Below are 27045 nucleotides of genomic sequence, written 5' to 3' on the forward strand. Positions count from 1 at the left end.
GGCTTAACCCACTGAGCCACCCAGGCGCCCCTATTTTTCTTTTTTTTAAAGATTTTATTATTTGACAGAGAGAGAGACAGTGAGAGAGGGAACACAAGCAGGGGGAGTGGGAGAGGGAGAAGCAGGCTTCCTGCAGAGCAGAGAGCCCGATGCGGGGCTTGATCCCAGGACTCCAGGATCTTGACCCGAGCAGAAGGCAGATGCTCAACCTCTTGAGCCATCCAGGTGCCCCTTGTCCTATTTTTCTTAAAAGGAAATTTGCACTCTCTCCCGTGGTTCAAAAAGCCCTTCCTGATTTGGCTTCTGGATACTTCTCCAACAGTGTTACATTCTATCTCCCCCAACTCAGGAACTCCAATCACACCAGTTTTGTTTCCTTCTTCAGGGTCTTTGTATATGGTGTTGCCTCTTCCTGGGATGTTTTTCTTCTGTTTTTGTTTGTTTGTTTGTTTCATGGTTAGCTCTTTTGGCTTCCAGTTCAAACGTCACAATTAGGGGAACAGTCTTTTCTAATTGTGCTCTCCATGGAGAAGAATTTCCCCTAAACACCCTGGCCTCTTTCCAAACCTACTTCCTTCTCGTGCAAGTGGAATGAGTTCTCTGCTTGGGGGCAGCAAGGGTACTACCCATCGTGGTTTCCCCAGGACTGAAGGAGTGCCCAACACTTGGGATTTTCACTGCCACAAGTGGAAAAGTTCCAGGAAAATCTAGAATGTGTTGCTTGCCTTAGGGACAACAGCCACTGAACCATTTTTCTCTACTAGGTAGAGCTGATCTATCAATCATTCTAAATGCAGGGTATTTCCATTTTTTTTCCTTCTCTCCTTTTGACATGGACTTGAGCATGTATTTGTTTTATAAACCCAAAGTGTCCCTCTGGTAGACTGTTCCAAAGTCTAGACTAGGGGAGTTAGTGTGTAGGCTATTATGGCTCCCCCAAACTTAATGGCTTAAAAGTAACAAAAATCATTAACTTCTTAAATCTGCTATTTGGGCATGGCTCACAGGGGACAGCTCATCCCAGCTCCATGTAGCATTAGCTGGGGAGCTTGACTCCAATTGACAGGGCAGAAGAAGACCCTTCCAAAATGGCTCATTCTCACCGTTGGCAAATTAGTGCTGGCTATCTTAGCTTGGAACCAGAAGCCAGGTTCCTATCCATGGGGGCCTGTCCACCAGCTGCTTGGGCTCCCTCACAGCATGGGTGGCTGGGTTTTGAGAGGGACCATTCCAAGAGAACCAGCAAGACGCCCTACTGTCTTAAATGATCTAGTCTCTGAAGTCACATGACATCATTTCTGCCAGAGTCACATGAATACCCAAATCCAAAGGGAGGGGACTTGGGAACTCATTTCTCAATGTCACATTGTAAGAAGGGCAAGTGGGGTGGGAGATCCTGTAATAGCCATTTGGAAAAGACATAATCTGTCATGGTTACCTATTCCACTTTGACCCTCACAGCACGCTTCAACTTTGAACCTTTATCAGACTTTCTCAGTTGCAACGATGCTATTTTCCAGGTGCCTGCTGGCTCAGTCCATGGAGCACATGACCCTTGATCTTAGGGTCATGAGTTCGAGCCTATCTTAGGTGTAGAGGTTACTTAAAAGAAACTTTTTAATGCTATTTTCATTCTTCATTTGTTGCTTTTTGCCATCTTATTTTTCAGTTGGTTTAGAACTTGGACAAAAGAAAATACTTGACTCTCTTCCATAATCTCTGAGTCCCCTTTTTAGGACAGTCTTCTGATACACCTTTCATATCCATTTACTCTGTATCATAGCTCTGCTTACTTCCTTCATAATTATCATAATCCACAATTATCTTTTTTCGGTTTGTTTATTGACCCTCTTTTTCATTAGCAGAGACCACGTTCTTCTCATTTGCCTCTACAGCATCCCCAGAGCCTAGCACGATGCCTGGCAAGTGCTCCATAAATGTTTGTGGAATGAAAGGCTTCAGGCTTTTCCAAAGGAGAAATGCCATTTTTACTGAGAAACCAGAGTGGCCCTGCCTCACCTAGAATGAGGCTATTGATTCTCCCAACTGTAAGACATTGATTCCTTTGGGGAATATAATAGGCTGATATCAAATCCTGGATTAGCTATATCTTGCCATTTGATGGACACAGAACGATAAACTCTGACCAGATTTCTAGAGCATGAAGCCTATTTATATTCCTGAAAACTCAGGGAACAGGACATGGAGACGTCACACTTGCCTCCTACCCTTAAAATCTTATTGTTCTAAATGTTGGCCTGAACATGAAAGTCACAGAAATAACTACTAATAATTTTGGCATCTGTGCTGGTCGGTATGGCTTTTGGCCAGCTTGAGCAAGGGCCATCTAGTATGGGTAGAGCTGAAGTTCAGTTGAAGTGGACATAGACTGAGCTTGGCTGTGGGATAAGAGTTATTTTCTCCTCCACAATTCTCGATCTTTCTTCTAGACTAGGACCAAAATTTATCTCTGGAAACGGGTGAAATTTATTTGACCAATTTGCGAATCATAAGATTATCACCAAGATGAGATCCTAAACCTGTGTACCAATGCTACCCCTCCTTGACAGGAATGGATGGGAATGAATGAGGGGCACTTGGCAGTGGACCCACTCTTGTGTCACCTAGTAGAGTCTGGTACTGGTTCAAGCAAAGGATGGCATGGGCACTGTGACACTTCATGCCATCCATCCTCCCACCCCTTAAGGCAGGGAAGCATTGCCATCGGGGAGCTTGGTCCAGGTCTAGAAGTAAGATCTGCATTAGTTTAATGTGATGTGAGGGTGGTGCCTCTTCTCAGTACCTCCTCCCAGGTTGTTCCTCCACCTAAGGCTGCCCAAGGTAGAAAAACAAAAGTCCCCCAAACAGAACAGAAATAGAACTCCCTGACCTTCAGATAAATGACAAGTAATTCCTAGTGTGAGGAACTTTCCCTGGAAGACCCTCCACCCCGGTTTCCTGGCCGGGAGGGCCTGGGGCACCATGTTCAGGAAACCCTCAGCGGGGGTTCTGGAGTCCCTTGCTGATGCTCTAGATCTAGTCCTGCTCTTCTTGCCACCTAACCGTAGGCAACCTGATGGCAGAGACTGCCTCGTACTTGTGCACTCCCCTTGGCACTTCACAAAATAATAGCGTTCCAAGAAATGCTTCCTGGTCACACGCAGGAGAAGGAACAGGTGGCAGCTCAGAGTGGTGAGGAGCCAGTGCCAACTGTCCATCCGGACGATCACATTTTACAGCTGGAAGGACCCCAGCGATCACTGCATTATTTTCCAGAGACTCTGGGAGTCGGTGACCATACTCCCCGCCCCATCTGCTGCCTGGAAACCCGCCTCTGGGGCAGAATCTTCTTCTGCTCTGTCTTGCAGGCGACAGTGCTGCTGGGTGGCATTGTGGTACCGCCCTGGGCATCTGGGTGATGTTCGTTCTGTTTCTGCAGATCGAGAGTGAACTATGGCTCCCACCACCTCCCCGCTCTGGGCATTCACCACCCCTGTTCCAAGGAACTGCTAACATCAGACAGGGTCCACTTGGTCCTCCTGTGTGGACAGAACACACCACATGTCACCGTCAGACTATCACATGTTCAAAGGGTTCTTTATTTGTACTCATCTGCTTGGGGTGGATGAAAACTTCAAGATTTGGCAAAAACGTCATTCTTTGAAGAGTATTATGTTACATAAGGCATTAAGAAGTTAAGAGCCCAGGCTTTGAAGACACACTGTTCATTCAAGACTCAGGTGTGTCACTTACAGCAGTCACCTAACTGTGCCTCATTTCCTCATGACTCACACCGGCCCAGCACCTTGTAGGTGCCCAGTCAATGCTGGCGTTCTGAAGTTCAAACAGCACCGCTGGTAAACTACGTACAGATTTCAGAGGTAGACACAGTACATCCTCACAGGTGGGTGGGCGCTGGGATGGGTGTTCTAGGTCACGGGGCCTGTGGGAAGGAGTATGAGGACGGCAGTGGAAGGGATGTCCTGTGGTGCCTGAAAGTCAAGGCTAAAGGAGCCCATCTCACAATATAGTGACTTCTGGGCTGACAGAAGTGACTCAGAGGTTGGGGTAAGAAAAACAGCACCCCCACCACTACCATGCACACTGACCCTGACAGAGAAGGCTTCCCTCCACCCTGTGGGGAGACCCTCAAGATGGCAGAAAAAGAAAGAGCATCCTTGGATGCAAGAAGATGAGCCTATATCATACCTCTGGCTCAGTCTCTCTCCCCTGATCATCAAGGAGAACATGCTCCTCTCATCTAAATGGATTACTGTTCACACTTGTCCCCTAAACACATGAACAACAAAACATCTCCCCAGATGTTGTACATTCAACGGAATTAAGCTGCCAGTAAAGGACTTTTGTTCCTCTGCTGCACTCGAATTCCACAATGTAAGAGGCAAAGGAGTACAACACATAAAAAGCACCCGCATCAAACACACCACACACCAGCTTTCCACGTTTCCTAAACTCAAAATTCACATTATAAGAGCAGATTATGAAAAAGCCATACTAGGAAATACAATGGCATATTTTCCTCTTCCTCAATGGAAGTCACAGCAATCATTAACATTTATTCCCCTGTGAAGTTCATTGTTCTAATTTCCATTGTCAAAACAGGAAATTCTGCCCTTGAGGTCACTCACAACTACATGATTATGCTGTGGCAGTAGCAGCGTCCTTGGTACTAGGACAAAGCTAAAAGCAGCTTGTTCCGTGTACAAAGGTACTGATCCAGAAATAGGCCAACAATAAGATCATTCACTATGACCAAGTCTCCTCAGAGGTCCTCAAATGCTTTACCGAGGGCATCCCGAATTCAATATACTCACAGCTGAGCGGGGCAGGGGGCTCTTCTAGGTAGGAAGGCACCGCAGTGTAAGTTTCTACAAAATAAAAAAGAGAGAAGTTCCCAGCATTGGAACCCTTCTGCATTCCATGAACACGTCAGATGAACTACGCACAGTTTTCCAGGAGAAGAAATCAAAGTTACACACTTTGGTAGCTTCATCTGCTTCTAGATGGTTCTTTTTCCAGATCACTTCAACAGATGGTTCTTTTTCAGGAACGCTTCAACTCTCAACTCCTAAAAGCTAAGGATGGGGAGAAATGGCCATCATCTCCATGATCCGAGTCCCTCTGTCAGCAGAGACCGAAGCCTACTGGTGGCAGGCTCTGCATGCCTCCCGGGTCTCTGTCGAGCTGGCCTGCCGGCTTCAGTAAGAGGAAGTCAGTAGCGGCAGAATGTATGTTGGCCGGCTTTCGCGTTGTCCCTTTGCAACTGTGCACTCAGATTTGACTGGACAACTGCACAGTTTTAACCTTTCACAGAGTCATAAACCCTTCCTCTCGAATGGTGTTTAAGTGTGAATATAAATTGCAAAAGGGTAAATTATTCTTTCACGAGCAATTTTAGTCGTTTCTATCACAGGATGATTTCATGAATCGTAACACTCTGTAAAAGCTATTTCTAGTCTTGTTGCTTTACCTGTTGGTAAAACCTCCACAAAACTTTGGTCAACACCCAACTATATAACAAGCCTGCATTTGTAACTGCGTTTATGACGTAATAATGACCTCAGTTATTATTTGGGAGTTCTACTTTGGTTAAAGTGCATAGAAAAGGGTAAGGGTAAGAAAGTACACCCTTTTTCTGCTTAAATTCACAAATGGCAGATTCACAGGGGAATGGAACAGAAACAGCAGGGCTCTTCAGAAACTCAAGAGTTTTAGACTGAGATCATGGAACTTTCTTCCAACCAGCCATTTGTCAGTGCCAGAAATTCTGAGCTGGGGGAACCGCTGAGCTCACCCAGTGTGGCATTTCCCACGTTCATTGGATCTCCATTCATCTTTGGTTTATTAAGCTATTAAGAAAGGCTAAGAGCACAGGGCACCTGGGTGGCTCAGTGGATTAAAGCCTCTACCCTCAGCTCAGGTCATGTCCCAGGGTCCTAGGATCGAGTCCCGCATCGGGCTCTCTGCTCAGCGGGGAGCCTGCTTCCTCCTCTCTCTCTGCCTACTTGTGATCGCTGTCAAATAAATAAATAAAATCTTAAAAAAAAAAAAAAAAAGAAAGAAAGGCTAAGAGCACTGATATTTAATAAAATCCTTGAGTAAATTCCCTCATTTTCTGTGGTTCTCTCTGTTCCAGGTAGCGTGATGTCCTCTCTGAGGCTATTCCTGAAGATGGCAAGACGGCAGAGGGCCAGAGCCACCAGAGGCTGTGCTGAGAACATGCATAACCTGTAACCTGATTTTAATTTACTCTTGGTTTTTACCAAACTCTTAAGCTTTAGTTTATGAAACAGGATCACAATTCCTTTCCCCAGTTCCTCTGGTGTGGGCAGCAGAAACACCGGTGCACCTTTCTGAACATTTGAAGGCTTGGACCTTTCTCCCAGCTCCAAAGGTGGAGCTCCAGGCAGATGTGTCTTGGCAAAGCTAACTGGCCAGCTTCCGACGTGTGCCAGATACTGAACCATTAGTGTCCAGTTTCTACCACGCACATTCACAGCCTGTATTTCGGACAGCTGAAGATGACTGGTCACAGGTACATTTTACAAAATCACTATTTTAAGAATTATTTCCTTGGCCACTGTTGGTGAAGAATGACTAGAAACAGGCATGTGCAAAATGTTCTTTATCTTTATAACTTAAGTTAGGATTTTAAATAGTTATTTTTTAAAGATTTTATTTATTTGTTTGACTGAAAGAGTGAGCAGGAGGGAGAAGGAGAGAGAACCTGAAGCAGACACTGTGCTGAGCACAGAGCCTGGTACGAGGGCTTGATCCCATGACTGCGAGATCACGACCTGAGCCGAAACTAAGAATCGGACACTTAACCAACCGAGCCACCCACGTGCCCCAAAACTTAGCATTTTAAACGGACTCTTGCTTTTCCCGCTTTGCTCCTCTCATGTGGTAAAGCCAAAATGTCCTTTTTTACTTCTTCTTTTTAGTTAAATTGAATATCTTCTGGTTTTCGTGCTGTTAATCCCATTTTAAAGATTCAAGGATTTGTATGTTTTTAAAAAAAAGAAGGGAAAAAAAAGACCATACTGGACACATTTATCTTAGCAATCTCCAACAGAATGAGAAACCTGATCTGAATCTACTATTGATTTTTACCAGACTTTTAGATAGCTTTAGTTTATGACATAAGATCACAATTCCTCTTCCCAGTTCCTAACAGCCAGACTGTTTCAAATTCCCAAGCTGGAAGTCCAAAACCTCATGCTGTACAATTTGAGTTAGTGTCTGCAGGCTTCCTCTGCAAGGGAGCCAGGATGACACCGGCGTTCTTCTCCTCACTCTCATAACTATACAAATCATGCTTTTCGATATATTCTTGGACAAGGTCTGGTACCAAGTAGCGAACGCTCTGGCCCCTTCTGAGGGCTCGCCGGATCTTTGTGGATGAGATGTCGTTGGTGACCCATTCATTCACCAGGTGGATGTTGTTCCGGTGTTTCCACAGCGTGTCCAACTCGTAGATGAACTTCTGAGCATCATTTCCAGCCCGAGTAATACATATGAGCCCGTAGTCTCCCACAATTTGGGTGATATCCTCACTCTTCCACAGATTGGGAACAGCAAAGGACTCCAATAAATCTGCCCCACACAGCAACTTTATCTTGGGCACATCTGGGAAGAAGAAGAAAACACAGTTTCAGGCTCTGCTTGGCTAATAATGCTCTGCATCAAAATGAACACAACAATGTGTGTTTCTGGCTACAGGGTTCAGAGTTTTGATCAGAGTCAGACTCTCAAAAGAGCTCTAGGACACCACAGAAGTTAAGGACCACTGCAGGAGAAGTAAGCTCAAAATGCCTTTTCCTCTCTGTCCCCGCCCCTCCCTCCACAAAACCAACAACGGGTGTTTTCTGGGCACTCACACATACTGAATATGAAATGAAAATACAAAGGGGGCTTGCTCAGCTCTAGAATCTTATCTACTCTAGTTGGTAAGTCTTGATGAAACAGACCTCTTGGTTTTGGCTCTAGCAATTTCTTTTGGCTAATGTCTTGTCTTTGTTCAGCCCACTTCCTTTTCTGTCCGGGCCTTGCCGGCATAGGTGCGTTCTGCTGGTGATCACAGCTCCCAGCCTCCAGTTTCTCCTGATGGTGTCTATAAAACAACAAAGCAACAGAACATTTCTCTTCTCACAACATTCAACTAAAATTCTGTCTCTCTGGAGATGCCTGAGAGCCTCTGACCCAAAGTTAAAGCTGTGTGATATTAACAACCTTTAACCACAGGAACCCCTGATGGCTAACCAGTCACAATGAATGCTGACCAGTACCCAGTACTGCCAGATCATCATGGACGCTGGCCAGCAGTGCTGGGGACCGGCTACTGGGAAGAGAAAGCAAGGAGACCCTGGGAGCACCACAGATGGTGGCTATTATTATGCGAAGCTTTATGTGTGTGTCATAATAACAAGAGCTAACATTAGTTATTTATTATGTGCTAAGTACTACACTAAGTCCTCTGGATGGATCATTTGATTAAATCTTTTCAACAACCCATGCCATAAATATTGTCATTATTATTATTCCCACAGTGGACAGAACTGAAGGCTCAGAGTTGTAACTCGAGCTCTTGGTGGACTCCCGGGACATAGGAGTCATTCAATAACAATCTGATTGAGTGAATGGTTTGGTTATTATAAAGCAACTACTTTATGGTCCATTATTATGTCAGAATTATTATCCCCATTAAGAGAAGAGAACTCTAATTTGCCCAAGGCCGTTTTTTTTAAAGTAGGCTCCCCCCCGAACATGGAGCCCAGTGTGGGCTCGAACTCATGACTGTGCAATCAAGAGCCGAGCCGAGATCGAGAGTCAAGATGCTCAACCGACTGAGCCACCCAGGTGCCCCTGCCCAAGGCCATTTAGCTTATAAGTAGCAGAGCCAGTATCTGAGCCCCAGCAGTCTGGTTCCAGAGCCCACACTCTTGACCACTGAAGGGTGTGGCTTGACCTAGTAATGGAGAACCACAAAGTCAAGGATGGGACAAGCGCCTGAAGCCTAAAAGGAAGGGACCACAGGCAGGACTTGTGTGTAGCTCTCTTCTGGAGTGGCAGCAGGAGGCCCACCGCGTTACAACTGCGAAGCTACCCAGGAAACATAAGCTACAGTTTGGGAAGCCAAGTGTGGGTCCTTTGTGCCCCTAACTCCCTCCCCTCTCGAGCAGCCGAGTGAATATGTAACGGACAGTGAGGCTGCTGTGGCACCAGAGGGTGAAGACTAGGTAAGGCGGGCGCGTAGAAGCCTGGTGCCCGACGCGAGAACTGCTGTCCAGAAGACAGCAGACTCTTTTCCCTGCCAAGCCTGAAGTCCCTCTTCCTAAGCGGCTGTGCTGCACAGCGTCTGTGGGCTCGGCGTCCAGTCCTCCCCTAAACACAGTTCCCAGAGGTCCTTGCGGCGTGTTCTCAATGTGACAGAGATTCTGCTGATGAGATCCACTCACAAGAAACTCAAAAGGAAGAAGGGAGGCAGACGCCATCTTTCTGAAGGCATGAGCGTGGTGGCCACACTCCATATTCCACTGTCCAACCTTAGGAGACCAGGACAGCAGCATTTGTGGCGGCAGAGGAAGGAACAGCTTCCTGAATGCTGACTGCAGCTGAGGCGGTATGACCTTGGAACAGACCCTACTTCCCTGCCACAAGCCCCTTGACACTTCTGCACGAGCACCTAAATACCTGTCTGCTTTTGGGGCGCCTGGGTGGCTCAGTCGGTTGAGCATCTGACTCCTGATTCTGGCTCGGGTCATGATCTCAGGGTTGGGGGCTCAAGCTCCACAGCTGGTTCTGTGTTCAGCGGGGACTCTCCCTCTGCTCCTCCCTCTCTCTCGCTCTCAAATAAACAAACAAACAAATAAATAAAATCTTTTAAAAAAAGCAAAAACAAAAAACACTCAGAGTGGTTCCTATTTCCTGTTGAAATCCTAACTGATATGCTTAGAAACAGAGAGCTCAGAACTCTAAGAGCAGACATTACACAGGAAGGTTTTTCAGAAAGCTCTCTGATACTCAAGATAACATTAAGCAATAATTAGGTGTCGCTCACTGCAGTTTCTGAATCCTCACCTGGAACTGTTTCAAAGGTGTGAACACAGAGATCTGGGACAACCCCCCTATGTGGTCGCGGAAACAGCACATAAAATCAGGGCCACCCATGACCAAGCACCATGGCTTCTCTCGCTTAAATTACCTGCCTCTCTCCTTTATACTTAAGAAGATAAACGACAAAGTCTGAACGACTTTGTCTTTCTCGTCTGGGGCACAGACAGGCCACGCAGTCTTCTCTATATATCCTCTCTCGTAGAGATACACATAGTAACAAGCATGCAAACAGCTCAAAACATAGGAAAGGCATAAAGTCTAAGGAACCCCTGAGCTCTGCTGCTGTGCTCCACACCCAAGAAATAACCATAGTCCGGAAGCCCTCCCAACGCAAGTCAGTTTGCAAATCTGCATTTCACAAACACAGGCAGCACCAGAACATGGCAAAAAGTACCCGACTCATCCCGCAGAACTGACAAAGCCGACTTCGCTGTGAATACCTCAGCACCTTAGCCGTCTCTACCCACTCCTTCTGAAGACTCTCCCAGGTGTCAACTTCCACCCATTCTGAATTCTTGGTGGCGAGTTCTGCCATGATAACTCGGTGGTGGGCAGAGATGAGTCCTTTCTTCTTATATGCATCGCCAACAGGAGAGATTATGCCTTTGATAACTCTGTATTTTCCTGGATGAAGAGTCAGATTTGATGTGAGGTGTAACAAGTTCGATTTTATGCACAGGAAATATTATCATCAATATGGTTTTATAACAGACCCCCTCCTTTCCAAAACAGGGATTGTTTCATTCATACATTCATTTATACACGAGGTGAAACAGAACATAAAATTCACCATCTTAAGCGCACGGTTCAGGGGCATCAAGTAGTCACGCTGCTGTGCAGTCCTCACCACTGTCCGTCTCCAGAACTTTCTCATCTTCTCCAACTGAAACTCTGTCCCCACGAAACACTAACTCCCCATTCCCCACACAATGTACACTTTGATATTGCCAAATTGCCTTGTAAAATGCCTTAATCGATTTGTACCGGCCACCTATAGTGTATCTAAGAGCCCATTTCTCCCCAACATCTCATCCAACATCTCATAATTGACACCAACAAGTTTAAACATTTTTGTCGATGTGATGGGCAAAACAGATTTCATCTTTTTATCTTAGTCCCCTGATTATTAGGATTATTAGTGAGCGTGAGCCCCCATCCATCAATCTAGCAGCATACGAATGATCACTTATGTAACAAAACATACTACGTAAGGGAGGAAGTAAGTTTTCCTCAACCATCCTCAGGTCCCTGGCTGGCTCCGAAAAACTGAACTGACAAAGACAGAAAAACAGAAGAAAAATGTAGACATTTATTTAATAGAAGGTTTATGTGACATGGTGCGTTCGTCAGGAAATGAAGACCCCAAGAAACAGCTAAACCTGAGTGGTTTTATGCCAGGTTAGTGAAGAGTGGACCGGCCCCGAGACATGTGATAGGGCAGAGTACGAGGTCAAGTGCCGTAAACTTGGGGAAATTCAGCACGCTCCGTTAGTTTGGATTCTTCCCGGCATCCCTCTGCCCTTAGCAATAAGGACACTCCTCTGCTCCCAGAGTATGGAGGGCATCCCTCACATCAGGATTTTATGAGCTGCTTCAGGGGAGAATGGCGGGGAGGAGGTGAGAGGGATCTTCCTGATTCTGCCATTTTTTTCAAACTCCTTCAGCTTAAAATACCCAACACGCCAGAGCGCCGTATTTGGGGTAGTGCCCTGGCTACTGTTCCTACCTGTTCCATTCAGGTAGTCCTTGGCTAGCTCAAATAGCCGGAGGTGCATGTTGGTGATAGGATTAAAGGAACCACAAGCAAGAAGAACCACTTCTGTCTTCTCTGAATTTTCCATGCTAAGAATTTGAAGTTGTTGATCTGAATGGAAAACTCTGACACTTTGCTTGTGGTCTGCAAAGGAAGAAGGAAAAAAGTTCAGTTCAAGTTCTTTGGACGTCTTTCCACCTTCCAAGTGGATGGACAAAACCCTGTGGCTTCAATGACAAAGACAGCCCCATTCTCCACCCTTCCTTTTCAGGGTACATTTGCAGCTCCTGCTGTACAGGGATGGGATCTTCTTCCCCCTCTTTGTGACTTGCTTTGGACAAAACGATGTGGCAAACATGACAGTGTGCTGGTTTTGAGCCAGGCCTCTGAGGCTTTGCACAGCTCCACACTCTTCTGGACGCCTGCCTCTGCCATGAAAACAAGCCGGGGCCAGCCTGCTTTGGACGGTGACAGATTGCGCAGGAGAGAGCTCGGACTCCTGTTGACGGACAGCCAACCACACCAGCTACGCGGCGGGGGCCATCCGGCACCGGCCAGGCCACAGATGACATGCTCAGACACACAGGCAAGCCCTGGCGAGATCAGCCGAGCTGGGCTTACATCGACAAACCCACAAGCTGACCCTCCACTCACGAGCAAAAATGAGTGTTCGTTCTTGCACGCTGCCGAAGTTTTGTGATGCACAACTAAGGTCACAGTTAACTGATACAATGACATTATCAACTACCAAATAAATAGGACTCCCCGACAACCTGCCCTTCAAAACAGTGGCCTGGGGGCGCCTGGGTGGCTCAGTCAGTTGAGCGTTCGGTCATGATCCCAGGTCCTGGGACTCCAGGGTCCTGGGATTAAGCCCCATTGGGGTTCCCTGCTCAGCGGCGAGTCTACGTCTCCCTCTTCCCCTCCCTCTCCCCCTGCTCATTCTCTCTCTCTCTCTAATAAATAAATTCTTTTAAAAAATATTAAGAATAAAATTAGGAATGCACTTCTTCATTGTTTCCTAGCATCCAACACTACTGTTGAAAGCCTAATGCCATTCTGACTCCTATTCCTGTTTTACATGATTTTTTTCTTTTTGGCAGGTTTGTGGGAGGTGCCCCAAAGTGGCATAATGTGGTATCTTTGTGGGGGTCTTTTTCATTCCTTGTGCTGGGAGTCAGTTGCAAGGGTTCAGAATACCACTCTGGCATGCGGATTATTATTTTTTTTTTTAAGATTTTATTTACCCATTTGATAGAGATCACAAGCAGGCAGAGAGGTAGGCGGTGGCGGGGGAAACAGACTCCCTGCTGAGCAGAGAGCTCAATCCTGGCTCAATCCCAGGACCCTAAGATTATGACCCAAGCCAAAGGCAGAGGCTTAACCCACTGAGCCACCCAGGCGCCCCCATGCGGACTATTTTGACTGGAAGGCAGTTGAGACCCTGCAGGCTCAAGAGAAACTTTTGTCCCTCCCTTAATTACATACAAGAATCTAAATTGGGGTCTTCCCCACAATAAGGGTCATTAGCAGAGATAAATTTCATCCGAGACCCATCCATACGTACGGCAGGACAATCCGCTAATGACCAAACATCTGCTCTTCTTGCTGCTCTGAGGCGCATTCCTTTCCTCTGGAGTCGTAGACCCCCGCTCCCCTCTCCTTAGTGCAGAATGACATAATGTGCCTCATTCTGCCTGACTGTCTTTGGAATTTCCATGTCTCTGTGGATTCCCCATATGCACTCCATTAAATTTGATTTTCTCCAAGTAATCTTTCTCATGTCAATCTGATTCCTAGTTCCCTAAGCTAGAAAGACCTGAGAGGGAAGGAATTCTTGCTCCCTGACACAATAAACCTTTCTATCCCTTGAAGTCAAAACACTCAGTTCCGGGTTATCTTTTTTGATCAACACTGCTTACTAACCATCAAAAAATAGTTTTGTTGGGGCGCATGGGTGGCTCAGTGGGTTAAGCCGCTGCCTTCGGCTCAGGTCATGATCTCAGGGTCCTGGGATCGAGCCCCGCATCGGGCTCTCTGCTCAGCAGGGAGCCTGCTTCCTCCTCTCTCTCTGCCTGCCTCTCTGCCTGCTTGTGATCTCTCTCTGTCAAATTAATAAATAAAATCTTTAAAAAAAACAGTTTTGTTGTTATAAAGTTTTAAAAAATATTCTTACGTATCCAAATGATGTTTCAAAGTAATCGTTCTGAGAGCTTATACACATAATCCCAGTGACGCCGAATTGCTGAAAGCAATTTTGGGAACTTTGGGGAATGACTTCTAGAGGTCAGAGTATTTTTATAATTAAATGGCAATAAACAAACAGTTGTATGACACTTTTTGACATGTCAAATGGTTTCACACACATGATCATTTAACCTTCACCATGCAAACACACAAAAATTTGACCAAAGTCATTTAACTTGTTACAAAATTAAGCTACTGTTAGATATTTCATTTTTCCAGTTAATCTTCTACCATTGGACATTCTAATTTTTCAGTATTACAACATCTCAGAGAAAAAAATGGGTTGAAAACAAGCTGGAAATTAAGACTATACAACACCTTGCAGTGCACTTCTCAGACTGGCCAGTGCTCGGAAGACCCGTGTCAGGACCATTCATTTGTAGCCCACTAGTGTTCAGACGCAAGTGCTAGGGTGACCAATGCACTTCTGCTCAGATTCTATGCCAGGAAGTGGCAGAACCAGGGCGAGCATCTAGGGTTCCTGACTCCTAGGCTCCCTCATCAAGAAGAAAAATGCAGGGGCACCTGGGTGGCTCAGTGGGTTAAGCCGCTGCCTTCAGCTCAGGTAGTGATCTCAGGGTCCTGGGATCGAGCCCCGCATCGGGCTCTCTGCTCAGCGGGGAGCCTGCTTCCCCCTGTCTCTCTGCCTGCCTCTCTGCCTACTTGTGATCTCTCTCTGTCAAATAAATATTTAAAAAAAAAAGAAGAAGAAGAAAAATGCAAGATACACTGAGTTGTGCAGAATGGAAATGAGCCCTCCTTGCTGAGGAGCTGAGGAATGTGAGGCATTGAGAACCCCTGAAGCTCTCTGAGCAATAGAATGACCACAGGATGGAACGACCACAGGGTTCTATATAAACAACCACTTTAGAAAAATAAGAAGATGTGGGTATTTAAAACCTTCATTTGGGGGGCACCTGGGTGGCTCAGATGGTTAAGTGTCTGCCTTCAGCTCAAGTCATGATCCCGGGGTCCTGGGATCGAGTCCCGCATTGGGCTCCTCCTCAGTAGGGAGGCTGTTTCTCTCCCTGCGTCTCTCATAAATGAATAAAATCTTAAAAAAAAAAAAAAACACAAAAAACCCTTTATTCAATTTTACCAACTTAACCAAATCACTTCATTATGTGTCTTCAGTCTCCTCATCTGTCACATAGAGACAGTGACAACCAATTCCAGTTACTCTGAGAATTTACTCTGATCAATGGCAAAGTGCTTAGCATACTGCCTAGCAGAGTGTAAAAATAAGTGCTAGCTGTTATTTGGGAGGAAAGTGACAATACTGATGATGGTGATGCTAGGGGATTACTTGGAAGGGGCAAAACAAGACAGAAAGGCCAGTTCAAAGTCATGAGTGCCAGGTACCTGGGTGGCTCAGTTGGTTGGGCATCTGCCTTCAGCTCAGATCATGATCCCAGGGTCCTGGGATCGAGTCCCGCATCGGGCTCCTGCTCAGTGGGTAGCCTGCTTCTCCCTGCTCCTGTCCTCTCACTATCTCTGTCTCACTCTCTCCAATAAATAAATTAAATCTTAAAAAAAAAAAAAGTCATGAGTGCCTTAATTTAAGTAGACAGAATGGAAATAAGAAATATTTATTCAATAAACATTTGAGGTCTTCTCCCAACAAAGCATATTGGTAGGGATCAGGGGGACACTAATGTTGTTAAGAAACAAAGGACAGAAAGGTCGGTAATGTTCCATACAGTTTTTTTTTTTTTAAGTGTTGATTCGTAGGAATAACGTCCTACCTTTCAATTATCGGCCTAAGGATGATGCCAGGGATCACTTGAGGCTCGTTCCCACGCCTCCCATTCCTCTCCCCCAATTCCATACAAAGTGCCTATGGTATTACGGGGTGGTGGTAAATACATCTCCAAGAGTATTCTAGGCCCGCAGGGAAACCAGGGTAACTGGCCAGCCCCGCCCACCTCAAGTTTCAGGCACCACTCCTCTCTGCCACCTCCCTGACCACCCCAGGATATTGAGCTGTGAGCAGCAAGGACAATAAAGCTAAGAACAAGAGGTATGGGTCCCCAAGGGAGCTGCCTGCTGTTCAGGAAGGACAGAACAAAGAGCTTGGAGCCCTTCCTTAACCTTAGGGATGCACTCAGGTTTCCAGGACCTCCCCAGCGGACAGACTGGGGAGGGGGCTCGGGGAAGCTGATCGCTCAGCTAAAGAAAGCTTTCTCCCTGGTCACATTCACAACGCATCTCAAATATCCAGCTCGGTTCTACTAATTCCCCGTGAATGCAGCCAACTTGAGCTCGGACCTTCAAAACCACAGAAGAATTAAGCTACAGTGAGCGTCCATCGTAGCTGAAAACCACTTCCTCCTGCAGGGTACCAGAGTACTTGCACTGGGAAGGGGAACAAGCTGGGGACAGATGGGTGAAGAAGTGGTTTGGGAGCTCTAACAGGGCTGCTCTGGATCCTGAGCCTTGCTCCCGGTGCACAACGACCAGCGTCCCCATGGTTCACTTCTGTCTGGCCCACACGGCGTATCGCCTGCACCGCTGGCTGCCAAGATCGTACCGGCTCAGGCTGTAAGTGTCCCTCCCCAGCTTGCGATGACAGACAGCCCATTTCTTCCTGAGACAGTCTCAATGTTTAACTAAAATTTATTTTCAATTTTTAAATCGTTTTATAAAAAACTGAAGTATATTTGACATAGTAATTACTGACTTTAAATTTTAAAAACTGACACGTAGGGGCACCTGGGTGGCTCAGTGGATTAAGCCGCTGCCTTCGGCTCAGGTCATGATCTCAGGGTCCTGGGATCGAGTCCCGCATCGGGCTCTCTGCTCAGCCAGGTGCCTGCTTCCCTCTCTCTCTCTCTCTGCCTGCCTCTCCGTCTACTTGTGATCTCTCTCTGTCAAATAAATAAATAAAATCTTTAAAAAAAAAAAAAAAGAAAAACTGACACATAAACATTAATGGAACATTGTGTAAACATTAAGCCAGTTTTTAAAATGTTAGCATTTAAAAAAAAGTTAACTGTCTTTTCTTGTCATCTCATAAATGCTCAATATGATTAAATCTATGTTGGCTGACTGTTAAAATAATGTGATTGACTTGACAACTGATCGGAATTTATACCCCTGAAAAGATACTATTCCTTCCAAAACAGTCACATTAAGCCTATAACTATATCCTAGTAATAACAATGCGTCATTGGCAGTCCAGGAGTATATTTTTAAATTTTTTGGTGTGTGTGTGTGTGCTTTCAGTGGAGATAAATCTTTGTGTTTGGAGGGTAGATTTGATTTCTACAAATACCCTAAGGTCTTTCAGTGCTAAACCTGATTAATAAAATAATCAAGGTAAATAATACAGTTTACGGTGAAAAGAACTTATTAGTTATTGTGGAAGATTTTCTTATATGCATGGAAACTATGTACACGTAATCTCAGAAGAATTTCAAAAATGAGCAGAAACAGCAGCCTTCATGTGGTTGTATAAGCTGTGGTAGGTTGGGTTTACTCTGAGTCACGCTCAGTGCGACCCGTCTGGCCAGAGACAGAGCAAGCACAGTGCAGAGGTGTGGTTAGGACTCTCGGCCCTGGTTCACAGGTCTAGCTCGGTCGCTTCTCGCTACCTGTCCTTGGACAAGACGCTTCACCATTCTGAGTCTTGGTTTCCTCATGAATAAAATGGGGAACCACAGTCCCCACCTCATAGCATTTTGTGCATATTTTTAAAAAGATGTTATTTATTCATTTATTTGAGAGAGAGGAAAGAGACCAAGCGTGGGGTCGGGGGGGGACAGAGGGCGATGGACAGAACCTCAAGCAGGCTCCCGGCTGAGCATGAAGCTGACATGGGGCTCAATCTCGAGGCCCTGAGATCACGACCAGAGCCGAAACCAAGAGTTGGATGCCCAACTGAGCCACCCAGGTGCTCTGGATTTTATGCACATTAAATGAGAAAGTGAATAAAAAATGTTTGACACATTTGTCTACGAATGGTGAGTATTAACTTTTACTATTACCTGTGGGTTGTCTTATAGGATTAACTGACAGTCATGGTAAAGGAACGGAGGTTAAAGGTTCCTAAGAGACCAAGGACACCTGGGTGGCTCGGTTGGTTAAGCATCTGCCTTCAGCTCAGATCATGGTCTTAGGGTCCTGGGGTCGAGCCCTGCATCAGACTCCCTGCTCAGCAGGGAGCCGGCTTCTCCCTCCCCCTCTGCTGCTCCACCAGCTTATGCGCTCACTCTCTCTGACAAATAAATAAAATCTTAAAAAAAAAAAAAGATTCCTAAGAGACCAGTATCAACAGCACCTGGTGCACAGCAGGAGCTCAATGACCAGCAGCTACCGTTCGCAGGACTGTATGATTAGACATAATTTGCTCTAATGGGATGATCGCAAGTCATCTTTATTGTGTTTAAAACTTTACTTCCACTGTTTGATGTAACGTTATGAAACAGAACCTAAATTTTTTTTTTTAACATTTTATTTATTTGAGAGAGAGTGAGCAAGAGAGAGAGCACAAGCTGGGGGGAGAGGCAGAGAGAGGGGGGAAGCAGGCTCCCCACTAAGCAGGGAGCCCGATGCAGGGCTCGATCCCAGGACCCTGAGATCATGACCTGAGCTGAAGGCAGACACTTAGCTGACTGAGCCACCCAGATGCCCCCAAAATTTGGTTTCTTTAAGCCATTCTATCACTGAAGAAAAAATGTAAATTGTAACTCCGTCTGTCCCATGCAGACAAGGGACCGTGTTCTTGTTTGGGACCACCGCTCTGGGCCTCCAGTTGTTTGTTCTGCTAAGGTAAGCTCTCTCACCAGCTAACCCCATTACCCGGCAGCTCGGCATGACTGTCTTACCTCTGGAGATGGCTGGGGTGTGCTCAGAGATTCCCGCTCCGTGTCTAACCGCGGCCTGCCCCATTGTTTTTGCCCCTATTATCAATGGTAGTCACCTGCTTCACCTCTTTGAAAAGTCAATGCCAAAAGGATACTGGGGAATAGGGCAGGCTGAGTTTGACTTAACACAATTTCTTCTGGTACAATAGCCATTAAATGGGAGACAATGAAGGCACCAATGTTTCAAACCTTGGATGCCCTAGAGACCAGTCCTGGCAGCCTCGCATGAGCTAACGTCTGCAGGGCTGAGGGTGACACAGGCATATGTGACCAGATTATGACTTGATACATTATTTCAGATTCTATGGAGGACGTTAGTCTTGGCAGAAAGAGTCAGCTAATAGTTGGACAAATGAAGCAAATGCCATTTGATACATTCAAAATAAAAAAATTGCAGCTCTAAAAATGTGGAAATCTTAAAACAATCTGAAAACCAAGAATCCACATGACAAGAAAGGGAAACTGTGACACTCACTGTAATTAGCCTAATTTAAACATGCCCACATCTGTTCTAGTTTTGTGTGCAGTAAGGCCTATTTCCTTACTCCAGAAGGCCAGAATTTCCACAAGATATTTTTCTCAAAAAAATATCCAGTTAACATGAATTTGAGAGATGGTAAGCATCATTTGTGCGACTGTAAATATGAACAACTCTTCATATCACTTGTGGGCTGGTTTTGCACTATTAACTTGCAGTTATGGTAAAGCAACCAAGGTTCTTTTTTTTTTTTTTTTTAAGATTTTATTTATTTATTTGACAGACAGAGATCACAAGTAGGCAGAGAGGCAGGCAGAGAGGGAGGAGGAAGCAGGCTCCCTGCTGAGCAGAGAGCCCAATGCGGGGCTCGATCTCAGGACCCTGGGATCATGACCTGAGCTGAAGGCAGAGGCTTTAACCCAATGAGCCATCCAGGCACCCCAGGAACCAAGGTTCTTAAATGAGTTGCCTGGAGCCAAATGAACCTCAGGCCAGAATTAGGATAAGAATTCAATGGTTAGTGCCTCCTGGTACTGTGCTTAGAGGGAGAATTTCTTCTAACAATTGATAAATTAATGTATGACCCAGTGTATTGATTTCAGGCCCACATCTTCCCGATACTGCAGGCAACCTCTCCTTACCAACTTGGTTGGCAATATCATCTTTACTTTCTTCACAATTGGTAAGTAGGCATTTATCAAGCATGTACTAAGTGCTTATTATTTGCCAGACATTGACAAAACAAAACTGGGTTAATATAGGACTTCCCACTCTTCTGGAGCTCAGACTGAAACTTAAGAAAAAATTCACATTTAAAATTCAGGTGAAGGAAATTTTTTATGAGTTCCTTAGTAACTGTTTTGGTTGTCCTAAAATTTAAGTATGAGGGGGCGCCTGGGTGGCTCAGTGGGTTGCGCCATTGCCTTCGGCTCAGGTCGCGATCTCAGGGTCCTGGGATTGAGCACCACATCGGGCTCCCTGCTAAGCAGGAAGCCTGCTTCTCCCTCTCTCACTTTCCCCTGCTTGTGTTCCCTCTCTCACGGTATCTCTCTGTGTCAAATAAATAAAATCTTTAAAAATAAATAAATAAATAAATAAATGAAATCAAATCAAATAAGGGAATCGTGAAAAAAGGAGTCAGTTGTTTTTCTTCTTAAAGATTTCATTTATTTATTTGACACAGAGAGAGAGAGCACAAGCAGGGTGAGTGGCAGAGGGAGAAGGCTCCCCCCTGAGCAGGGAGCCCGATGTAGGGCTCAACACCAGGACGCTGGGATCATGACCTGAGCCAAAGGCAGACGTCCAACTGACTGAGCCACCCTGGCACCCCGCACTCGGTGTTCTTATCACCAGCAATGTCAATAATAAGAACACAACCCATGTCAAAGGAAAACCTTAGCCTGGCAAGGTTTTGAGCATCTGTGTCCCACGGGAGGGAAGCGAGGAAACATCCTCTGTTTGATTTGCATTCAAGAATGTATTTCTGAGATAATCACACCCAGTAAACAGACAGTTCTGCTCTCCTTCTAGGTTTCACTGTGCTGCTTACACATATGGAACCAGTCCCGCAGGCACTGAAGAAGATGTTTGCTGTATTTGGTGTGGGATCCTTTGGTGAAGGAGCCTGTACCGTGGTGTTAACAGTTTTGGCAACTGACTGTGTGTGTTTTTATTTTTTTTTAATTAATTTTTTTTTTAAGAGTTTGTTTACTTATTTGTCAGAGAGAGAGAACAGCAGGCAGAAGGAGAAGCAGGCTCCCCGCTGAGCAAGGAGCTCGATGCTGGACTTGATCCCAGGATGCTGGGACCATGAACTCAGCCACCCAGGCACCCTGTGTGTGTTTTTAAATACTGAATTTCTCAAGGGCTCACCTTAATCTGAAAGCATGTCTGTATATAATAAACCATCAGTCTTCAATATTTATTTTCTCCTCACACTAAAAATAGAGATATGTAGATGCAGAATTCCTGATTAGACACGTCACAGTTAAAACATATCATCAGGGGGTGCCTGGGTGGCTCGGTGGGTTAAAGCCTCTGCCTTCAGCTCAGGTTGTGATCCCGGGGTCCTGGGATCAGGCCCCGCATCGGGCTTTCTAGCTCAGCAGGGAGCCTGCTTCCCTTCCTCTCTCTCTGCCTGCCTCTCTGCCTACTTGTGATCTCTGTCAAATAAATAAATAAAATCTTAAAAAAAAAAAAAAACAAACACATATCATCAGGGAAGTTTAAAAATTCCATGAAAGATTTTTCTTTCTGTGGATGAAATCTACTTTGCTAGACTAAAAAGAGAGAGGGGGAGGAAGAGAAAAGGTAAGCCATCAATCAACAGTGGAAGTGCTGGCCTGCACACGGCGCGGCGAGCAGCAAGCCTTCCACCTCTTGCTAAGCTGTGCCACTGTTTAAATCCTTTGGCAAAAAAGTTGTAAATATAGGTTCCAACCAGAGACAAGTATTTCTCACAGTGCTTTTTCTTCCCAAACACAGGAAAAAACGACCCCTGAACTTTACTACTTGTCTGTGCTGCTGTCAGTAAGCAGCTTGGTTTCTGCAGGTAAGCAAACTTCCCAAGTAGCCTCTCCTTGTCAAAGGCTTCGAGGAAGTCCTTGCTCAGCTAGAGCTGTCACAGCGCAAGGGAAGCCTGGTTCCTCCTAAAGCAAGAGCTCCACGAAGCAAAGGAGTAAAAAGCCATCCTTTTCACAGGATTTCCAACCCATTTAATTAGATCCCGTGCTTCATCCCACAGTGCTTTTCTCCAGCCTGGCACTGAGCTGGCTGGTTAGCGTGGCCTGCGCACCACCAGACACTAAACCAATGGTCTGATGCTGGCACGTGAGTCCTCCGGTCTCCTGCCTCACACAGATGGCTCCAGCAGGTGAGCCTGTCCCAGCAGCTGCCACCTGACCGCGGCCGGCAAGCAGGAGCTCATCTCCTACCCTACTGCTCTGGAGTGAGATGGTCAGCTGACATCAGAGCTACGAAAACAGGAAGCACAAAACCAGTCATCTGAAAGAAAGTTGTCTTGAAGTATCGATTAGCACTGACAACGGATAAAAAGGAACAGTTCAACCCAAATCACCGGACTGACATCACAACCGAATTCACCTCACATAAAGACACTCTATTACTTTCAAGATCGTGACATTGACTTTCTGAACCTCTGTTTTTGTTTCGTGAAACTATTACCATCAGCTGGATGGATAAGCACTGAGAAGGAAGAAGTAAAATACAGATCTTAGTAATGAACAAAGGTTTAGGTTTAATTTTAAGAGGATACAGGGATTCAGATGGTGTATTCAAACAATTCGTTCTTTAAAAATGTAGTGGGAAATTTTAGAGTAAAAATAACCACAATCTCCTCTACATGGGTGACACAATCTTCTGCATCAGGACAGTCAAAGTTGTCCAGAGAAAATAACTAAGTGACCCACATAATGTTTGTCTTCTTTTCCTGTAAGGTAGTTTAAGTAGGAGCTAGGTCATCACAGATGCTCTTAACGTTTTGAGGAAGTGAAGACAACTCTATTTCTTGAGGAAAAGAACTATCTGTTGGCAGGAAGGTCACATTCAATATAAACATCTCCCAACACATCACCTGGGTGCCTCAGCCGGTTAAGTGTTGAACTCCTGGTTTCGGCTCAGGTCATGATCTCAGGGTCATAAGATGGAGCCCCATGTCGGGCTCCCCACTCAGCACAGAGTCTGCTTGGATTTCTCTCTCCCTCTCTCTCTCTGCCCCTCCCCACTGCGTACTCCCTCTTTCAAGTAAAAAAATCTTTTAAAATAAATTAATTATGGGACGCCTGGGTGGCTCAGTTGGTTAACCAGCTGCCTTCGGCTCAGGTCATGATCCCAGCGTCCTGGGATCAAGTCCCACATCGGGCTCCTTGTTCTGTGGGGAGCCTGCTTCTCCCTCTGCCTCTGCCTGCCACTCTGTCTGCCTGTGCTCTCTCTCTCTCTCTTTCTGACAAATAAATAAATAAAAATCTTTAAAAAAAAATTAATTAATTAAATTTTAAAAAATTCTCCAGACTCTCTGAGAATTCCCTGGCTGGCTCAGTTCGTAGTCCTTGAAACTCTTGATCTCCGGGTTGTGAGTTCAAGCCCCACATTGGGCATAGAGCTTATGTTTAAAAATAAATTAGGGGCGCCTGGGTGGCTCAGTGGGTTAAAGGGCTCTGCCTTCGGCTCAGGTCATGATCCCAGGGTCCTGGGATCAAGCCCCACATCGGGCTCTCTGCTCAGCAAGGAGCCTGCTTTCCCCTCTCTCTCTCTGCCTGCCTCTCTGCCTACTTGTCATCTCTGTCTGTCAAATAAATAAATAAAATCTTTAAAAAATAAAATAAATAAAAATAAATTAAGTAAATTAATGAAAAGCACATATACCCCAGAAACAAATGAAATATGCTAACTAGCTGGAATTTAAATAAAAACTTGGGAGGGGTCCCCGGGGTGCTCAGTTAAGCAACCAACTTTTTTTTCTTTAAGATTTTATTTATTTAGGGGCACCTGGGAGGCTCAGTGGGTTAAGCCTCTGCCTTCAGCTCAGGTCATGATCTCAGGGTCCTTGGATTGAGCCCCGCATCAGGCTCTCTGCTCAGCAGGGGCCCGCTTCCCCCTCTCTCCCTCTGCCTACTTGTGATCTCTGTCAAATAAATAAATATCATGTTTATTTATTTGACAGAAAGAGACACAGCAAGAGAGGGAACACAAGCAGGGGGAAGTGGCGCCCCTTATGATCTTCTTTTTTTAAAAGAAGATTTTATTTGAGAGAGAGAGAGAAACCGCATGCGCATGGACAGACACACATATGCACATGGGCGCAGACAGATGCACATGCACATGAGTGGGGGTGCGGGGACCGGACTTCTCTGATCCGGCTCTGCTGGATCCTAGGACCCTGAGAACATGACCTGAGACAAAGTCAGATACTTAACTGAGGGAGCCACCCAAGCACCCCCTCCCCACTTTTTTAAAGTTTGTTTGTTTATTTTAGTAATCTGCACACTGAATGTGGGGCTCAAACTCACAACCTTAAGATCAAGAGACGATGTCTTTCTCACTGAGGCAGCCAGGCACCCATATCATCCCTTTTTCAAACAAACATGAGAAAACTAAAGCTGAAAGAGATTGATCAACTTGCTCAAGATCTCATAGTTCGTGTAACAACCTTGACACTAAAAATTCATGGTCATGGTACAAGCTATGTACTGGTAGCCATTTAAAAGAGGTCTGCATGCTCAGAGAGCCTTGGGCTCACGGGCTTCCTGTTAGCCACTCAAGCTTCATCTGCCCCAGCATTTTCCTTACCTAGCTGGAGCAACCTGCACTCTCTGGGCTCCCATTCCAAGTCCAAGTCTAAACGTCCTAAAATCCTCCAGCAGCCGAGTAGCGTTGATCTGGTTTGCCAGTTACGACTCCCAGCTCTGAAGTTATCTCCCCCAGTGCTCTCTCCTGTGACTACTTACTTAACATGTTATTCCTATTTTCCCAGTTTCTCCACTTCCTTCCCCACACCCCTTCAGAGCCTGGATCCTGTCTCTGTTTGACAACTGGAACCCAAACCAATTTCTCTTACTTCTTTTTTTTTTTTTTTTCAAAGATTTTATTTATCCACTTGATAGACAGATCACAAGTAGGCAGAGAGGCAGGCAGAGACAGAGGAGGAAGCAGGCTCCCTGCCGAGCAGAGAGCCCCATGCGGGGCTCGATCCCAGGACCCTGAGATCATGACCGGAGCCGAAGGCAGAGGCTTAACCCACTGAGCCACCCAGGCGCCCCCAATTTCTCTTACTTCTGCACTAGGAATATTTTTCATGATCCATTAACTCTAAACAAGAACCCAAGGGGCACCCCCAGCATAGAAGCGCTGAATTGGATCAAAGCACTGAGAAAGAGCCGGCAAACAGAATGCGTGGATCCGGTAAGGCCTGTCCTCCACAGCTCCTATGACTGCACACGCTAAACCAACCCAAACGCCTGAACAGGACATCACATTATCCTCAGAATCAGCGGAAGGAGAGGCGCCTGGGCAGATCCGACGACTGGGCGTCTGCCTTCAGCTCAGGTCATGATCTCAGGGTCCTGGGATCCAGCCCGCATCCGGCTCCCTGCTCAGCGGGGAGTCTGCTTCTCCCTCTGCCCCTCCCCCTGCTTGCACTCTCTCTGTCTCTCTCTCTCAAATAAATAAATAAAATCTTTTTTTTTTTTTTTAAATCAGGGGAAGCACACAGTGAGCAAATGTCTATTCAGCAAGTTCTTCCAGGGGTGAAACAAGTGTATTTTTTCCGTTTTGTTTGGCACTGACCCTATATGTCACTGAGAGTTCTGCATTACTCAAAGCGACGCGACAGCAAAAAAAAAAAAAAAAAAAAAAAAAAAAAGCGACAGCTTACTTTCACAAAGGAGAAGCTGCGAACCCGAGGCGTTCTGCAAGGTACCGGAACTATTTCAACCGTGACAACGGTTTCTCCAAGTTGGGCTGCCGCAGCAGTCTCACCTCCAAACTGTAACTCTGAAAAACAGCGTTTTGGTAAGAAGTCCGAAATCCTACAATGAGAACTGGCAGAAGTCATTCTTCTTTTTTTTTTTTTTCTTTTTTAAAGATTTTATTTATTTGACAGAGAGATACACAGTGAGAGCAAAACACAGGCAGGGGGAGTGGGACAGGGAGAAGCAGGCTCCCCGCCGAGCAGGAAGCCCGATGTGGGGGCTCGATCCCAGGACCCCGGGATCATGACCTGAGCCCAAGGCAGACACTTAATGACTGGGCCACCCAGGCGCCCCCCACCGCAGAAGTCCTTCTTTCTGGCGGACCCCCAGGGTAACTCTAGCTGGAAGCCTGTCTGGGGTGGCTGGAATCGAATTGGCCCGAAAGCCCACGTTCTCTGAAACAATTCTGCCGTCAACCCTGAGGTTGACCCGGAGGCTCGGGACTCAAGGAGCGGGACCGGGAACAGCTGGGGAAACGGCTGCCGCCCCGGTTCTCAGTAGCTCTAAAAGCGCTGCCCGGCCGACAGCCCGCAGGGTCCTCAAGGGCCGTGAGCGTCCAGGCGCTTCCAGGAAAGGGCACTTGGTCTTCACGGATTTGGAAAACGGATTTCCCAGGAGAAGTCTTTCAGAAAATGGAACACTTCCTCTTCCGCCCCTTCCCCCCTCCGCCACGCTCAAGAAACCTCTAGAAAGGATTTTTTTTTTTTCCCCTCCAAGGGAATCACCTGTTCAGAGGACAGAGGGAAAATTACCGAGGTTCCGGCTCCACAGAAAGTTGGAAAGAATGAAGGCGCAAGACTCCTGCCCAAACTGGAATATGACGTCGCCTCGGGGACCGTTATATCCGCCCCTCCAAGACTCCACCACGTTAGACTCCCTCAAGTTCGCGACAGAGAGTCCTGCGCTGACTCCCCTAGAGACTGGTTTCTCAGCGGTCTTAGCCAGGAGGCTTCCCACGTTCTCAGGGTCGACCCGCCCGAAGACCTGCCGGAGACAACCCGCGGCCCGGACGCCGGACAAGGGAACACCCATGGCTGCACCCTCATTGGCTGCTGGAGGCCGGAAGTGCATGCGTCC

The 27045-nt window shown here is 46.2% G+C and overlaps 1 protein-coding gene and 1 long non-coding RNA gene across 2 annotated transcripts; both read right to left on the reverse strand.

Moving 5' to 3' along the window:
* Nucleotides 1-3581: 3581 nt before the first annotated feature.
* Nucleotides 3582-5932, reverse strand: LOC111154763. The gene is made up of 2 exons (XR_002641105.1): nucleotides 5001-5932; nucleotides 3582-4889 (listed from the first exon to the last, which is right to left on the reverse strand). It is a non-coding gene; the product is annotated as an uncharacterized LOC111154763 (long non-coding RNA).
* An 898-nt stretch (nucleotides 5933-6830) lies between these two features.
* LOC111154757 (nicotinamide nucleotide adenylyltransferase 1) lies at nucleotides 6831-27039 on the reverse strand. Its single transcript, XM_022514648.1, is given in 8 exon segments — nucleotides 6831-7650; nucleotides 7992-8134; nucleotides 10578-10761; nucleotides 11864-12034; nucleotides 25872-25898; nucleotides 25901-25939; nucleotides 25942-25990; nucleotides 26926-27039. Coding segments are annotated over 8 exon segments (1140 nt in total). The 3' UTR covers nucleotides 6831-7237.
* Nucleotides 27040-27045: the final 6 nt, after the last annotated feature.

Source organism: Enhydra lutris, unplaced genomic scaffold (assembly GCF_002288905.1).
Source record: "Enhydra lutris kenyoni isolate GAN:26980312 unplaced genomic scaffold, ASM228890v2 scaffoldscaffold38, whole genome shotgun sequence".
Classification (NCBI taxonomy): domain Eukaryota; kingdom Metazoa; phylum Chordata; class Mammalia; order Carnivora; family Mustelidae; genus Enhydra; species Enhydra lutris.